This window comes from Anguilla rostrata, chromosome 6 (assembly GCF_018555375.3).
Source record: "Anguilla rostrata isolate EN2019 chromosome 6, ASM1855537v3, whole genome shotgun sequence".
NCBI classification, from domain to species: Eukaryota; Metazoa; Chordata; class Actinopteri; order Anguilliformes; family Anguillidae; genus Anguilla; species Anguilla rostrata.
In genome coordinates this window covers 44,609,945-44,627,540 of record NC_057938.1, presented here as the reverse complement: position 1 = coordinate 44,627,540, position 17,596 = coordinate 44,609,945, and the positions used below count along the sequence as shown (strand labels likewise).

At 42.5% G+C, this 17,596-nt stretch overlaps 1 protein-coding gene across 2 annotated transcripts in view; it reads left to right on the top strand.

Annotated features, from left to right (window-relative positions):
• bach2b (BTB and CNC homology 1, basic leucine zipper transcription factor 2b) overlaps positions 1–17,596 on the top strand; it is an 84,099-nt gene that overhangs the window by 3,893 nt on the left and 62,610 nt on the right. The window contains exon 1 of one of the 2 annotated variants that reach the window (XM_064339957.1): positions 9,768–10,313. The exons of the other annotated variant lie outside the window; for it this stretch is intronic. Coding sequence (XP_064196027.1) covers positions 10,278–10,313 — 36 coding nt within the window. The 5' untranslated portion in view covers positions 9,768–10,277. Of the gene's footprint in view, positions 1–9,767; positions 10,314–17,596 lie in introns of those variants that run through there. 2 annotated transcript variants of the gene reach the window in all.

The following is a 17,596-nucleotide window of genomic DNA, read 5'->3' as shown; positions in this document are numbered from 1 at the left end:
AAGATTGCGGTCTATCATTAACAAACAGTTTGTCAGTGGTGCCTTCCAAGGTTAGAAATTGCTGGCTGTGAACACCAAAGGCAGAAAGCAAGAGTGAGGATATGTTGACTTGGGCCAACTTACAACGTATAGAGGCATTGTCTGCATGCAGCTCTGCTTATTTTATTTTCAGCGTGTTTCTTTCTTGATATTTATACCAGCTTGGCGGTAAAGAGTGATTCAAGTGATTCATTCACTTCGTCACTTTGACCCAATCACCTCACTGAGTAATGACATGATACAGGTATAGTCTTCTTGCAAAGTCTAGCACATAATAATGATAATGAACGCTTAGTATATTTCATTTTGTAAGCACGTAAGGGGACAAAAACGTATAAATAGCTAGTAATAACCAGACAAAACAAATTATGTCTTCCGATGGCAAATCTTGTACATTAAGTGTGAAATTATGAGATATGGTTGATGCTGTGTAATTGTCATTAAATGACCTGTTCGCTTTCATCAGAGTGAAACATTACATCCTACACAGGGTAGTCAGATGTGTGGCTTTTCTGCAATCCAAAGGTAATCTCAGGTTTCTTGTTCAGGTGAATTAATGAGTTCCATGGCTGGAGTCCACTTGTTATGTTCGCTGTTATTTTGAGTTTGGAAAACCTTGTGGTATGCAGTTAAATTTAGTGCCAGCTCTTAGCAAAAAGGGTTTGTTGTCACTGATCACAGGTTATTTACTGACAATTCTTTCTATTTCCATAATTTCTTAAGGATGTCATTATTATTCATAGAATTTGGTGAAAAAATGAAATGTTCATTTTTGCTGTGAGTAATTATATTGTGCAGACTGTTTTCAGTCTATTATATATAAGACTTCATGCATGCTTCCATGTAATTTGAGCAAGACAATGGGATAAAAATATTATCTATGAAATCTTGAAATGCCATGAAGTTAATTATATTTCATTTCATTCTCAAGTGACGTTACATGTTTATGCGTCCAAAAGGGCTGGTCGGTGGCTTCAGGTTTATACCTGGTTCGTTTGCTGAATTGGTTGATTGCACCTACCAAACACACTCAGTGTTCTCATGATTTTCCCCACGTCATCACAGAGCCTTGCTTGACAGTGCACCAGTATTTGTGCGGTACAGAGGCTAAGGACCAAAATGGGGTGTACGATTTAAGTTTTTTTTTTTTTTTTTTTTTTTGGCTGTTCAGCTCATGTGAAATCAGGCGGCAGTATCACATTAGAAAACCTCATCCACGGTTACCAAGCAGTCTGTCCCCTATAAATGTCTCACAGCAGGCTCATGATGTGTGATGTGTGCAACAGGCTAATAAATATCATGCCAAGGTTTTCAGGGTCCAGATGAGTATTGCTGTGTCTGTAGCCTCGACGGGAATCTGTTGATGCTTGAAAGTGGTTTTCAGGCACTGCCATGCGCTCTTAAAGGGGGGGGGGGGATGAATAAATATGTGTAATTATATGGATTAGGAAATTAACTGGGAAAAGTGCTTGTAAGCGCACAAGTAAATTGCGCTAACAACTTTAGAAATGCTTGCCACGTCCAACTAAACTATTTTTTTTCCTCCTATAACTGGCCTCAGTCCCTTGTAAATCACTTGCGTAGCCTTTCATTCTCCCCGCGCCACCATAATCCCTTCCTTTTACAACTGCGATTATGAAAGCCTCCAAATCACCTCCAGTTGACCTCTGACCTCATCAGAGGATTCCACTTGCAGACTGTAGGGAGATAATGGCCATTAGGAACTGATCATATGGCCACCGGGTGTTATTTCATCGCATATATGAATGTCTTTATTGTTCTCATTGTGGATGTTATAACGATGTTGGAGGGATGAGGATTGTAATTGTTCATTGAACTTAGGTTTGGAGGTTTGCGTGATGTTTAAATGTGAACTAAAATCACACATTTGAGCACATTTTATACCTATGCTAAATTGCACCAATAAGATCATATATTGATCAAGATAGCGAATTGTATATAATTATATAAGTAACTCATTTTTGTAAGAAATTATACAGACAAATTATACTCCTTAGACCCTCTAACACTTGAAATTATTTTTTTATTTTTTATTTATTGAGCAATCAACTCTATCCTAGTTCCAAAGTGTATGGTATTGGCTTTGCCATTTAAGTAAATCCTTTGTGAACCCAATAAAGTTCACTAAAGAAGTTTCCATCAGATCACATGATCATAATTTGTTATAATAGGTGATATTTGTAAGTAGAGTCTCACCGATATTATTTATTTATTTATTTATTTATTTATTTATTTATTTATTTATTTATTTATTTATTTATTTATAAGTTGGCATGGGGGAATCTCTTTTGTACATATTTAATTGGTCTTTCTTACGGTCAAACGTACAACTCATATTGAAGAATTTCCATAAAGATGTCATTTGAAGATTCTGAACCGCCCTTGCACCTAAACTGCCAGCACTGTGGAACTCTGGAATCGAGCTGCAGTATTCCCTCTCATATACATTGTTCAAGTGAACAATGTATATGAGAGGGAAAAAAACAAGAAAATATGTTGCATCATACTCAGGCTGGACAGGACATAGTTAGTATGGAAAATGAAGACTTGACTTTCCAAATTCATGAATATTGTAGTTTAAAGCTGATGATTGATTGATTGAGACCTCAAAGTTTCTGAACTCTGTTCTGTGCTGTCATTTTTTCCGGCTTACTTCAAATATGTTTTCACATTTCAGATGGAAACATTTTCTTTACATGCATCTAACTGTTATGAAGATGGCTTCCTTCCTGAGTATTAAAATTGGCAAATCGTATTGCTGCTAAGTGTGAGCTGTGATTATTCTAGAATTACTTTTAAATGGTATCGCTCACTCCCATTGCATTGTATGAATATTACAGCTATTGCCTTTACAAGTGCTTTACAACCTTTTTGACATGCAATGGTTTTAAGTATAATGCTCAGTATCTTAACAGCAACATCAGGTAATAGTTACAACATTACTGAGCTGTAAACAAAGCCAAAAGTAATACAAAAATAGTTCAAAGTTGAAAAATTGTCCTTTTGTGAATATTGTTAGTGTAGTTTTTGAAATTACAATGTTTAATTAAGAGTGGTGAACATTTTAAAGGATCAGAATTGTATATTTTACCAGAGTGATCCTGTCCCTCATGATTGTATTGCTGATTGTCATATATAAAATATGATAGTTGACAAATACAGATAAAGTAGTCCCACTCCAGTATGTATCTTAGCAGTGCTTGTGCACCTTGGTGTGTGCATCTGATATAATAATTATTGCTTTCCTGCCCACCAGTGTTACAGGGGCTTACCCCACCCTAATCTATCTGCAGAGAATTAGGTGTTCTGTTATTTATTTTTATTTTCTTATTTTTTGTCTGAATAACCTGGCATGTATTTTTCCTAACATCCTTATTTAAAGGGACACCATATATCTTTGTATTGTTTCATTTGCTTCATCAGGCTCATTTGTCCCTACAGGAAAGGGTTAACATTCCGAATGCTCACTGGTGAGAGATCAGCTCTGCATCAGGTGCCCGCCAAATTTCCCAGAGGGCAACTCTCACATCGTTGTGGCAAAAAAATATATAAATATATACATATGTATGCCTCACGTGTTTTTGTCAAATGAATTCTGTTTGTTTTGAGCGCATGGCAGTGTAAACAGGAACTAACTGGAGGTGTCTTTCATGAGCTCCTACATGTTTCCACTGTGTACTGGGTGTGAGTGGGAGCATGCAGTTAAATTTAGAGCCGTGCCACCCGTAAGCATTTTCCACCTGCTGAGTCACACGTGGGCTAGAGGTCGTGGACCTCCAGAGACCACTCACTCACTCATTCACTCACTGTTTACCCTAACACTCATTCGTTCACTCCAGTCATCGATCCTTGAGAGGCTCCATCAGCTCACTAATTTCCTCAGCCGGTCGCTAGGCGCGGCTCTGACTCTCATTGACGGGATTTCACCACTCTCTCAAATGTCCTCGGTCCCGCCGCGACCGGCGCTAACCTCAGGCGGGTCCCGTGCGGTGGAGAGGCTCTGTGAACCAGTAAGGGCGGGCGTACTTACACGATTTCCTCACGGGTTGAGACGACGGGGAGATCGGATGCCCTCTCGCACTTAACGAGGTTCAGATTGTGACAACAGGTCTGGTGCATAGCGTAGACTACGCGAGCTCACGACCAGATCAGATAGCATTACAGTCGGCAAAGCGCGGCGGGCAAAACGTCATGCACGGAGTCACCTCCTGATTGGTCAACGAGAATTGAACTGCAGAATTGGCTCGCATGGCCTCTGACACCTGATAAATTCAAGCCAATTGTGCCTAAATTTTTTTGACATGTCAAAAAACAATCTGGGGCCCGTAAGCCAGCCGGATCGGCTTGGAATGGTATCTCATACCTTGTTACTTTAAGACCCAGCGTTTTTCTTACGATCGGGAGCCCCTGCCGTAAGTGCCGTGGTGTCAGGGTGGCTGTTGGGTTAGGCTCCGCCGGCGGGGATAAAAAGTACAGGCCGATGCTGTATGCTTCTTTCAGACTCCCAGAGGAAGACCATTTTAAGATCCGTACCCACGGTAGTGGCGCCCTGGCAGTGTGGAGCGGACAGCGCAGGGTCCGGCGAGGTTCGGGCGGTGTGGTGCAGGGGATGGAGAGGGGTCGGGTGCGGGGAGGGTGAGGGTGGGGGGGTTCAGCAGAAGCCACCACCAGCCACGCAGAGGGGACAGAGGAAACCTGTGAGGGAGGACATGGGTGTCACAGATGAGTCATACAACACAACATGTCAATATTATGCTCAGTCTAAATATAACACGCTGCGCGCGGGTTATTGAAGCGTCAGACGCTAAGGCCGGGAATGGAAAATATGAGTGCTTTTTTTTGTTGTTTTTTTTTTTTTTTTTTTTTAAGTTGTTGTTGTGGTTTTTATCTTTACACGTTTAGCGTTCATTGCATTCGTTGCGTCCGTTCGGAGGACATCCTTCACTGATTTTATCTTAAACGGCTGCTCAGTGCACACGTGCACGCATCTGAGCTCGCGACTTGTTATTGGTGCATCTGTTGCAAAAGCCCAGTGCTCAATACGAGTGAACGGGTAATCGTATGAACCCACAATTTCCGAACGCACGGTTAACGTGATTCATTTGCACCTTGCCCAGGTGGACACGCCACCGCTATGCAGTGAGAAACTCAGATTTTTCTCCTTTTTTTATTTTGAGCTGCAGTATCAAATGTGGAGAGAGAGTGTGAATGATGCATGTGGAGGACTGCCCCAAGTCTTGGGCAGTCCTGCGCTTTGGTAATCAGTTTCATCATCGAGTTAGCACCTCGCACCTTTGCCAGGAAAAAAACTCCCTCCAAAAGTAGCGGACCAGTTGCTCCGTCCGCTCTCGGAGAAGCGTTCGGCTGCGAGCGCTTTTGTAGTCCTCGCCTGTAACTTGAAACAATGCTGGTGGAAAGCTGACTGGAGAGAATCCCAGGCTGCTTTCAGGACTGGTGTTTCCTGCCAGCATCATTTTCTTTTCCCCTTCGTATGTGTGTGTGTGTGTGTGTGTGTGTGTGCGTGTGTGTCTGTGTGTGTGTGTGTGTATGTGTCTGTGTGTGTGTGTTGTGGGGGAGGGGGGGCTGGAAAAAGGAGCTGCAGTCGCTCAAGAACAGAGGAGTGGAAGATATTTAAAACAATCAGCGGATTCCTGGAAAGAGGAGTGAGATCATTCTTTCAGAAAGAGGGAGAGCGTAAGGAGAAGGGAGGGAGGGTGGGAGGGAGGGAGGGAGGGAGGGAAAGCTAGAGGCAGAGAGTGAGGGAGAGCAATAGAGGGAGGGAGCGACAGGATGACCTTGTGATGGAGTTGTTGTTGTCTGTTTGCCAGGGCCACTCAGCAGACACATTGAACTCTGAAGTAACACTGGCTTTGACAAAGGTCACAAATCCTCACAGACTCATTTATTTGTACTGCTGTTGCACTAAACTCAAAACATCCACACTGTGTGTGTGCGCCTGTCTGTCTGTCTGTGTGTCTGCTTGTGTGTGTGTGTGTGCCTGTCTGTCTGTGTGTGTGTGTGTGTGTGTGTGTGAAATATGTTAGCACAGGGACATTGAACCATACGTGTCTGAAAATGTACCTTATGAATCATAATGAGATCTTTTGGAATAAGTTATTGTCATATTTAGGAGAAAATAATTCATGTTATTTTTAGTCATACTGAAGTTTGTTGGAAAAAGTATTGAAAAAGGAAATTGGTTGTATATGGGTCTGAATTTGTCATGCAAAGAAATGAGAGTTGCATGTTGTAATTTTTGAACAAAATTTTGTTATCTTTATGGATTATTTTCAGAATAAATTTTTTCAGGATCAAGCAAAAGTGCATAGTAATATGATTGATATTTTATGATTATTTTAATCACAATACACATGCAATTCATGAACCATTGTGTATCCATTATGGAAATATTATAAATATTCCAATAATGCAGCAGTGAGCCTTTATTAATTTATCATGTGTTGTTAAGTTTTATTCCACTTCTCCAGCAGTTTGTATTCTCAGACTTGTTCAAAGCCAAAGAACACACCGCAATTTCAGATTTAAAGTGGTCTGTTCTGCATTAATTCTATGCAAAAACGTCTACTCCTTTCAAACAAATATTGAGACATATTTTATATTTTGAGGTCGATTAGTCATCACTGAAGCAGTGAGGTATGAAAGTACAAAACATTTGCGCCTTTCACAACGCAGCTGGGGTGGGAGTGTTTGTGTGCGCACGCGTGTGTGGGTGTGGGTGTGGGTCGGAGGGAGGGGGCTCTACATCCTGTGAGATTTGTACAGGTGGTTGGAAGGAGGAGTGAAGGTGGGGGTGGGAGATCAGGGGGAGTACATGGGCGTAGTACCCACTTCCTGTATTGTGCACCGTGATGTACTGTAACCTGCTGCTTTGTTACCAGATGCTGAAATCAACAGGATCTTCTTGTGGTGGCTGCTCATGTCCCAGATCAGACTTCGTATTCTGTGACAAACTTGCGGTCAATCATGCATAGTTCTGTTTCTGTTTGTAGTAACTGTAACGACAATATAGCAGTATTTTTGCATTATAAATAAAAGCGTTGTTAGTCATCACTTGTTTTGAATGTTTTGAAACTGTTTTGTAAAAGATGATCATCACTTGGTTTAATTGCTAGAGATATTAAGTAAATCAGATTCCCAAGGTGAACTTGTGCTGTTTGCCACCAAAAAGGTTTTTTCATCTTTACAGTTTACCTCCACAAATTGAAATGTAGCACAATGGCAAAAAATGAAAAGAAACTTGGCAGTAATGGAGGAAATCATGCTCAGTTCAATGGAAAATGTTATCATTACAGACATGCAACCCTGTCTTTAGGTTTGCAATTCTGGTTTCCCCATACCAAACTGGATGTTTGTCACTAATTACTTTTACTGTCTTTTACTGTTGATAAGTAGTTAAAATTGGTCTTCAGTTAATGAGCAATGCTGCTCCTTGTTTTGTCAGATCACAGTTGGTACACAGAAGGGCATAATATAAAAGTGTGAAGCAGCAGTTTCTGAGGACGTTAGTCCAACACAATGGAATAGATCCCCACGCGTTCAGTAGAGGAGTGCTAACTGTGTTGCGTATGAACAGGTGTGTTTTCCAGTAGCCACGTGCTCCTGTGTTATCCTCCGCCTGGCCAACCTGCAATGTTGCAAGGGCAGACAGTTAAAAGGTCACTGCGTCCATGCTGTATTCAGCCCAGAAGTGTCAGAAAAGACCAGATAAACGATCACCATTTCATGACCATGTAACCATTCCTTTTTTTTTTTGTTTTACATATTAATGAATCTTTTTATCTATTGCTTAGCAAAATAATTTTTTAAAGTTTATAAGATTTTTTTAAAAATATATACCTTGCTATTCAGGTCTGTGCTGACATATGTACAAAGTAACTCAGATTTTATCTCCTCATTCTAGAAAATCTTTTATTTTGGACATTACAGAATACTTTCCACTGAGAATATATGTAGGTGGAAACTATGGGTTGAATGGAAACTATGGGTAATAAAATATACTGTGAAGTGGTCTTGCTTTGTATACCTTGTTTACTTTTTGCCCAGTGAAATAATTATGCATCCACAAATTTTTAATTTAAAGTTGTGTTACTAAGTTCTTATATATGTACAGTAATTGGAATCTAGAAGTGTTATCTAAAATTCTGTTTTCAACAGATAAGCCTTTCAATTTAAAAATTGCAATATGCAGGCAGATATTCAAAGCTGGAAAGAGGTATCCTTTACAAACTGCCTGACATAAATTGTCCCACATAAAATTATATATTTTATAGGAATCTATATATTTTATCTGTCAGTTAGACTGCCTGTCAATCTGTCTGTCTGATCTGTCTTTGTATATATTGATTGCACAAAAGGTTCATTTTTGCCATTCTATTTTGGGCAGGTTTCCTTTAATTTACAAACATTTTCAAGTAGAATTGTAATTCAAAATAACTGTCGTTCATGGTGGCATTGTCTCCTTTAAGAGGTTACTGTCATCTTAGCTGTGAATTTAAGAATGGCAATATTTTCCTTCTTGCATTCTTGAATAATCCTGTTGCAATATATAAATTAAATTCTGATTCATGAGCTAAATCTAGTCCTTTATGGGTATGTAAATCAATTTTCACTTATGAATTCAAGGAGACATTTTTTGTTTTTGCTTTTCTTACAACTTTGTGTGCTCAACAGTCACCAAATAAATTATGATGTTGCATAAAAGCCTAGACAATAAATATTTCAACATAATAACTCATGTGGCCAAAACCTTCTCTGTATTGTGTCTGTTACTTGAAGTAAAATATTTTACTTTTTTAATGTCCATATTGCATTTTTCAGATGAAGATCCATAAGTGCAGAAACTGGCTGCATAATAGAGCTGAAAAAACATTATCTCTACTTTTTACATTGCATTATCTCTGTACTCTCTAAAATCTTTAAGTGGGTACAGTCATGCTGACGATACAATACTTAGGAGGAGAAGAAACTGATAAGCCACTGATGTTTATTTCAGAGTCACAGAATTAAGGACTGTGCCATTTCATGTTTTCATTTTGAACAACTGTTCTTACTGCAAGACTGTGTGCAGTGCTGAAATAACATTATATTAAAATAGGTTCCCTATCTCACAGAAATAGTGTGTAAAGATTATTCAGATTTACATAATTAATCAGCATTACTTTTTCCACATGTATTATTCACATCATATTGTTAAAACGGTTGCCACATTTTGTTTTTTATTTTATTATTTTTATTTTTATGTCTCATATTACAGTACTATTAATCCTCGTATACACAAAATAATTTACCTAGTCTAAGCTACGTTCATAAGCAAATATTTATGATTTGGTACTTTCGTTACCAATGTCAATGGCATGTACTTGTGCCATTTTCTTAAGATATGAGAGCATGCAAGTGTAATTTATAATTAGTTTATGGAAATAACCTTATAGAGTAGAAGACCCATTGACTTTCCCCGCCTTCTGTAAGGCTGACACAACTGTATTTTTGGAGGGATTTCTCGACATTTTGGCACATTGGCGATAAGTAGGTTCAAAGCAGTCTTGTGCAAAGAATCCTCTATTAAGATCTTCTGAATTGAAGGTGCTTAGCATTAAATTGTTCATTTATAATTTATATTATAAATTATATTATAATTTATAATTTAATTTATAAGTAACTTAATTATCTTTGTCTAACTATGGGGCATTATTGTGAATGAGTCCTTTGTTCGCAGTTTTGTCAAAAAATGTAAAGATTTAGCAGATTTTATTTGAGAGAACATGTAAGCTTCCACAGCCCTTATGCTATGGTCAGTAAATTGAAGGGTGCGTCCAAACTGGCGTGTGACGGCAGGTTGCCTGTTCTTTATCGTATGTAAAATTGCATCTTAAGACAGCCCCGTTCTTATTTCAGTCGCACCGACGTATGAGGTATGAATCCACGACCGGGATGTGCACTGAAGTGAAAGTGCGCAGGAGCAATGAGTAGGCTGCATTCTGATGATGTGGCAGGGCCTTCCTGTCTGGTTTGAGGCCCACGCTGACCCCCCCACCCCCCCCCCCCCCCCCCCCAATACACACACACAGGCACACAGACGCACACACACGTACACAGACACGCGCACACAAATCGCATTGTGGGTACAGTGCCTCCACTCACTCGCCGTTCAAACTGACAGTTAGCAGCCACCGCACACGCATGCCGCCGCTGGTGCCATGACGGATAGGAATCAAGAAATGGAACGCAGAAACGTGAGTGGCTCGTACCTTTCTCGCCACGCTTGGCCCGCTCTCTCTTATTGGTCCCTAATGAAGTTCTCTGGTTTCGGCTTTTGTGTGTTTCCACAGTTAGGCACAGAAAATTGAGGTGCTTTGTTGAGCGTAGCAGTGCGATGTCTGCTGCGTGATTACGTGCAAAAGATGGTGATCGTTGCTGTGGCTTTTATGTCAAGTTGATGTTTTCAAAATGGCCTCAGGCTAAATTGCAGACAGTTTGTTGGATATATGTGAGACGGTTGCCCTGTTGTGGAGGAATGCGCAGAAAAGGCACAAAGGAAGCAAGAGGAAAAAAGGAAAGTGCTTCAGGGTGCAGTGCTTGGTCCAAGCAAAAGTGTGAGCGTCTAGGAGAAAAGGTCAGTTAGTGATGTTAGTTTAAAAGCAACTGCTTGAGTGAATCATTTGAAAAACAAACTCTCTTTGAGTTATGAATATAGTTAATACAAATAAAATGTTTGTTTTTTTTTATTTTAAATAAAGTGGCAGACAGTGTTTCTTGTTCAGTTTTACCAGTGGCGTTATGGTGCAACCACTGATCTTCATGTGGAGCAGTTCAAAACAAAACAGAGTTACACTAGTTATTGTGTAAACTTAGCAATGAAAACTGCAAGGCCATGCAATTTCACACTCACTCTCTCTCTCTGTCTCTCGAACACACACACACACACACATTATTTCCCTTTGACATTGCTAAAGTACATTGGCATTCCCTCTTACCCAAACTGAGAGCATAACTAAATGTCTTGGATCCAGAAGTGGAAAGTGGTTAACAGCGTGGAATTTACCGAAGCTATGCTGGACTAGTGGTACCTCATCCTCTGAAATGCGTGTATGAAAATGTTTTCTCAAGCTTACCAGTCTGTCACTAAAAATGTCAAAATGTCCACAAACCAACTAAGTCCTGTTTATCTAAAATATGAAACCACGTACAGCAACAGAGCGGAAACAATCCACACTGTCTTCCCTCAAAGGTCTTTAATGGTCTTATTATTTGTTTATTGAATGAATGCTCGGCACAGTCCAATGTGATTCGCGCATGTGATCCGAACGGTGTGTCTCAGCCATTTAGTTTACGCTTTCAGTTCGCATTGAATTAAATATATCTTTTTCATCTGTGGCGTGCCAGAAATGGTTTTACACGACCTTATCTGTTCCATTGTTTTTGCATCCAGCCACCTTAAGAAGACGACAAAAAAAATCTGAAAATCTGTATTGTTTGTGAATCATCAGATCAGTTTGGGGCATCACTGTGACCATGAGAAATGTTGGTCATTGGACACGTGCTCTAAATGTGTGTAACGTAACGTGCCCTTTAATGAAACCATCTTTGCTCTGTTGTTATTCTTTTGTATTGACTGAAAATATAGGATAAAGTAACTAGATGAATCAATGTGTAGTGCATAGTGGAACCTGCTGTTATATATGAGCAAGTTATGTATTTTGGCATATCCAGCTGGGGCACAGTTTTTACATACAGTGGTGCACCTGAAGTCGGGAATATCATAGTTCCCTTGATCTTCCCACTCCTCCCAAACTCTTCACATTGTTGCAGTTCAGGAAAACAATGTTCATAAGTAATAAAGGAAGACGTTTTCAGAAAATTCTGGAAAATACTGGCTTGATACTAGCACACTTTTACTTTTGGCCCAGTTCTTGATCTTTAAGAAACTTCGAAAGGGCCATCCACCATACATCACCATGTGGCAAGGGAGCAAGCCAGGAAACCAGGTCAATCTTTAACTTACTTACTTTAACATACTTACTTGCTTTAACACTGCCCGGTACTCATTTACCAACAAAGAAGAAAGTGGCTGCATTAAAAGAATAGCCAATGAGATAATGCGCCACAGACTTGTCCACAGAGCAACAAGACTGGGAATCCCATGCTACCTGCCAATCAATTAATGCTATCGCGAAACGCTGCCAATGTGGCTAACTTTACAGTTTTTTTCATAATGTAATATGATATTTGAATATTGAGAGATTCAGTCTAATGGTCCAGGACATGCTGCAATTCAGAAAACCTGGTGCGTGAAACGTGTTTCTGTGAGGGCACTATTCATTTTTACCAGAATCCTGACCTAATTTAAAGAATCCCAAAGACGTGTACTAACTTTCAGTTTAATATTCTTGCTACATTAGTTGCAGATTATACAAACTGTTTGGCAAAGGAAATAAAGCTTCCTTTTGTGACTTCCTCTGCAGGTGGCAGACTATTAAAGGTGTATAAATGTGTGTTTTGTAGAACCGAGACTTAAGAAGACATGATTATAGTTAATTTCTTATAATTTGTTTGTGGTTTCATAAATCTGTCCGGGCGATTTTAATTCATTTAGGATCGTGTACCCATCAGGAATGAATAAGCACGTATTTCACTTTGATTATTTTGTTCATCTTTCATTTAAAGCACTTCCCCAGACTAAACTTCATTTGCTAAGAATCCTAAGCACATACTAAAATGAGAAATGTTTCAGTGAATAGTCTCAGTTATACAGGGTATGTACTTGAAGTCAAGACTAATATCCCCTCTTAACTGGAAGGCTATTAAGAGCACAAAGAAATCCTCTGTTTGTGCTATTAGTCTCATAGTTTGGGTTTGCTTCTTAGGGTTAATGCCAGAGTTAATACCATTGTGGCGCATGTGAGCATGCTCAGTCGGCCCCATGCGGGAGGAAGGCTTCGGAGTAAGATGTATGCACAGGTTCAGTGATGCAGCTCGGTCATCCCGGCCCCGAGATGGATTTCCAGTAGCTTCAGGCAGTCACATGGCAGCCGCCACGGCCATGTTTTCTAACCATAATCCGCAGCCATCAGAGCCGACGCTCAGCGTGCATTTGGCACGAGGGTTTGCGGCGCGTCGGGCGGCGTCGAAACGGGACAGCCTCGTTCGTCACCGCCGCCCTGGGAAAGATGGACGCGCGGCGTTCGCGCCGGTGACCGCGCGAATGCATCACGCCGCCGCCGCCGCCGCCGATGGATTTGTCTCTGCTGAGAGCCGAGCTCCTCTGTCTGCCGAGCGGGAGACGCGACCGCTCGGCTTAGTACTGTAATCGTTTCCTGTTTGGCGCGGCCCCCATTTTGGAAGGGAAAGCCTGCGACTCGGGGGCGCGACGTGTCCGAGCAAAAAGTGACATTGCGTGACATTCCATTTCGCTCTCGCCGACTGAGTTCCTCCAGTGCGTGCGCCGTGAACGACGGTCCGTCTGTCTAGTTCCCATGATGCACCTCTTCTTCTGAGCAGGCAGACCGAGTGAAAGGGGTCATTGTTCCCGTCGCTGCCAGGCATGCTGCGGACACTTACGATTCTAAGTGGGAGAAGCCCTGCCCTTTAAACATCTGGAATTTCTTTGACTGAATGTCCAGGATTGTAAAGGGGTGAAAAAAGCTGAGCCCGTGCAGTCAGAAAGGCCGTGTTTCCCCGAACGGCTTGATTCACCGATGAAATTTTAATCGCGCAGCTATTAAATATTCAGTATTTGGTGTCTACAAAGGTATGAAGTTATAATATGGATTGTTATTGCGGGAATGAAGGGTAAACAGTCAGTGCCCACATTTCTGAGGGATAGAAATCAGAAACACTGAATAAATATTAAATTCTTCCATTTTTTAAATCAATCTGTTGCTTTCGCTCGCTGCAAAATGGCCCCCTCATTTTCTCATATGTAAGGGAAAAATGGCTCATTTTATTGCATGACTCAGTGCTCTTGGGTCATGTGTGGGGAATAAACTTTGTTAAGACCACCGCCTGAGAGTGCTTCGGAGGCCAGATCCATTCTGTCAAATCCTTGGCTAATTCCTTGAAAAAACAAGCGGATTTCCAGACCTTTCTTTCTTTCCTTTATGCTTTCTTGATCTTTCTTTACATTTATCAAAAATGAAATGCTTGAAATAGGAACAGCCCAATAGGTGCAGGGTGTTTGCGCAAGGATTATCTGTGCATAATGTCTTGATATTATCTCTCAAAGCTTGTAAAAAAAATTCATATGTGGTTTCAATTAAAAACAAAGAAGAATTTTCTATTTTTAACAAGTGTAGGCAAATTTTAAAAAGTAGCAGCTGAATGCTCCACTAAACACTGCATCACACAACAGAAGAGAAAATAAACACTTTTTTGAAACGACAAGGCACAGAATTGTCTCGTGTGTTTTTCTTGAGATAGAATCCTAACACAAACCGTGAACAGTTGTTGATGTTGGGTTACAGGGAAGCTCCTTCCCCAGTACTTCGGAAGTCAGAATTCTGGGTAATGGCATTAGTTGTGTTCTCGGATTTTGTGCCATTTAATCTCAGCACAAAGTTCCATGTGAGCAGTGAGGCTATCCAGTTTTTTTGCTGAATACAAAAAAGGATGAAACGCGTTACTTCTCTCACGCTCGGTGTTGTTTGAGATTGCCGTTTTTTTTTTTACAGCCGGCGAAGTGGGCTTCGGTTTCCTCCGGTCGCATTGTCCGAGGTAAGGGGAAGACCAGCGGTCTCTGTCCCCGGAGCGGCTCGTAAACCGTAGTCCGTTGTTAGCCAAGCCGACGGCCCCATTATTTTGGGGGCGTGCTTCGCGGGAGCGTAAATGGAGATGCGCGTAGGTCACAAAAATCTGCTGGGCCCGTCAGCAGCAGGTCTATATTTAACCCGGCCGGATCACGTATCGGCTCCACGCCGTTTCGCTCTTTTGTTGGGGATAGGCGGAGGCGTCGTACGCTCACGGTCCTCTCACAGTCTCCGCCAGACGAGATGACCTGTTTCTCCCTTCATCTACCGCCCCCCCCCCTCCCCCTGAGGCCGTTTCACAGCAGCCTACCAAATTCCTCAGTAATTTCTATGGATGCCTGCGGGTTGACAAGCTCGAAGTTGAGGTTTTCTTCCTCAAGTGTCTGTCGTCAGGCGTCCTCGGTGGGGAGGGGTGTGGGGAGAGACGCTGTTCACTCCGTCAGCCTGTAATTAAACAGTGACCTGGTACTGAGGGCAAAAAGAGCGTCTGTGTACTGTACCTACTACCAGGGGCCAGCGCGATTCTTGCTACCCCCAGCAACAGCGCTGCTGTTCTTGAGAGCCCGGAAAAGATCCAGATGGCAGGCTGGAGCACCCGAGCAGAGCTCCAAGGACCAAAACATGTGGTAAACAGCTAAGAGATATTTTAAAAGAGCCCTTCTTGCCAAGGCATTGCTCATTGCGTTAACTGTACATTTCTGCCTCCCAAGTCCATGCCCAGGCTGCTGGTTACTGTATGCAGAAGATCTCTAACAGCACGCTGGCTGGGATGCACTTGGACTTTATCCTGCAGTAGCAAATTAAAAGCTAACAAATTATTGTGATATCCCCTCCCTCCCCCTATCTGTTTGCTGTTATGTTACAGCAGGAGAAGCTCCCTCATCTGCAATGGTCTGACAAACTGTCCAGGGTGTATTCCTGCCTCTCGCCCTGTGCATGCTGGGATAGGCTCCAGCACCTCTTGCGACTCTGACCAGGAATAAGCAGGTACAGATAATGGATGGGCAAATGGGTGAAGTTCCATCTTGCTGGACAGACGGACAGAGCCCGCTTGCATTCTGTCTCTTCTTCCTCCTCCAACTTCCACCTCTCTCCGTTATCTTCGCTTTTAAGAAGAGGGCCTTGCGCGACAAGGACGGCTTCGCCGCGAGCCTCCCGGGGGGGGGGGAGCGCCACGGCGGGAGTCGTCGTCGTCGGAGGAGGAGGCCCAGGGTTCATTCATCCCGCCGCCCCGGCCCCGCTCCTTTCTTTTTATTTTTAGCCCGATCCGTCAGGCCCGACGGGCGACCGGGTAATCTGAGCCGGCGCGAGGGCACAGCTCCAGGGTCCCCTTCTACAAAGTCATTCCCCCCTCTCCCCCTCCCGGGAAAGAGGCTCCCAACTTAGCCCACTCCCGGCAGCCGGATTTGTCGAGTCATGTGAGATCATGTACACAGAAACACGGCGAGGCTGAAACCGGGCCCCCTGCTCGGGCGGGGCTGGGAGATGGGAGACGGGGCGGGTGAAATGCGCTCTCGGGCTAGCAGACGGAGGAATGCGCTCGGCCCAGCCTTGTATAAGGTAATGTCTGCTGAGCGCTCGGGGAGGAGGGACATGTGGGGAGATTTATTATAACGCATTGCTGGCGGGAGGAGGGAGGGGGGTTTGGGGCGATGAGGGAGCTCCTGCGGTCTGCTAGTTTGCCCTGAGGATCGCAGTCATTCTCAGGACAAGACCGGGAACTTTACTGGGCGGCCCTCCACCTCTGGTTAGGAGTCACAAATGCACGAAGAGGCGCATTTAGGTCGGAAATTATTAATCTGCATTTTCAACTGAGGTTGGATTGATCTTTCGCCATTGTTTAGAGGTCAGTTTGTTTTTCACTTACTGTACTGGTCTCATCATCAGCTGCTCTGTCCTAATGGAAGAATGCATTGGGTGCCCAACCGAGGCAGTGTCTTTTTTTTTTATTTTTTAGCATGACTTAACTTGAACCGGAGTTCGGCACCTTCTGTAGGCATATGTCAAATGCACGTTTGCAGAAGTCTTACCTTGAATGACCCAACAAAATCACCCCCACCGCAACAGGGCTTGCACTGGAAAAAGTATTAAAAATATTATACCATTATTTAAGGTGAAAGGGTTTGAGCTGTACTGGCCTTTGCACTGTTTTTCTACCTATTGGACTCTCACTGCTGCTGCGCTCCAGTGGCAGTCATTCAGCGATTTTATGGGGGCAATTAAAGTCCATAGTGTCTGATGCTGTTAATACACGTACAGGAAGACAAAGCGAACAAAATATTAGGCATGTAACTGCAAAACTGTAGGATCTTTCATGCCACATTTTTTAAAATTCTTGACAGTCCACCTGTTAACGTAGATTCTCACCTTAGGCAGCCTTCACCGAATACCTTTGAGAACCAATGCACACCTTAAATAAGACTTCGCTCAGTTTTGGAGAAGTGTTAGATTTTTATATCTCGATAGCGCCGTGATGATGTATTTGCTGCGTTTGCAGGTTCGTGCACACTCATCGCAGCTCAGCATTTTGAGGGTAGGAAACGGCTTGGAACTCCCTGTGTTTTGTTGGCGGTGACTGAATCTGTGAGCCAGTGAGCACGCCAAAAGGAAATGCGGATGGAAACATCAGTCAGTCTGTTTTGACGGCTGCGGAGGATACATTAGGTGAATGCCGGTCAGTGACGAAGGAAAAGCACAAAATCCAAAGCGCCACCCTGTTTTAAAGTTATCCCTTTTCCTTGACCCGGTCTGGGTGCGGCTTCAGGTCACACTTT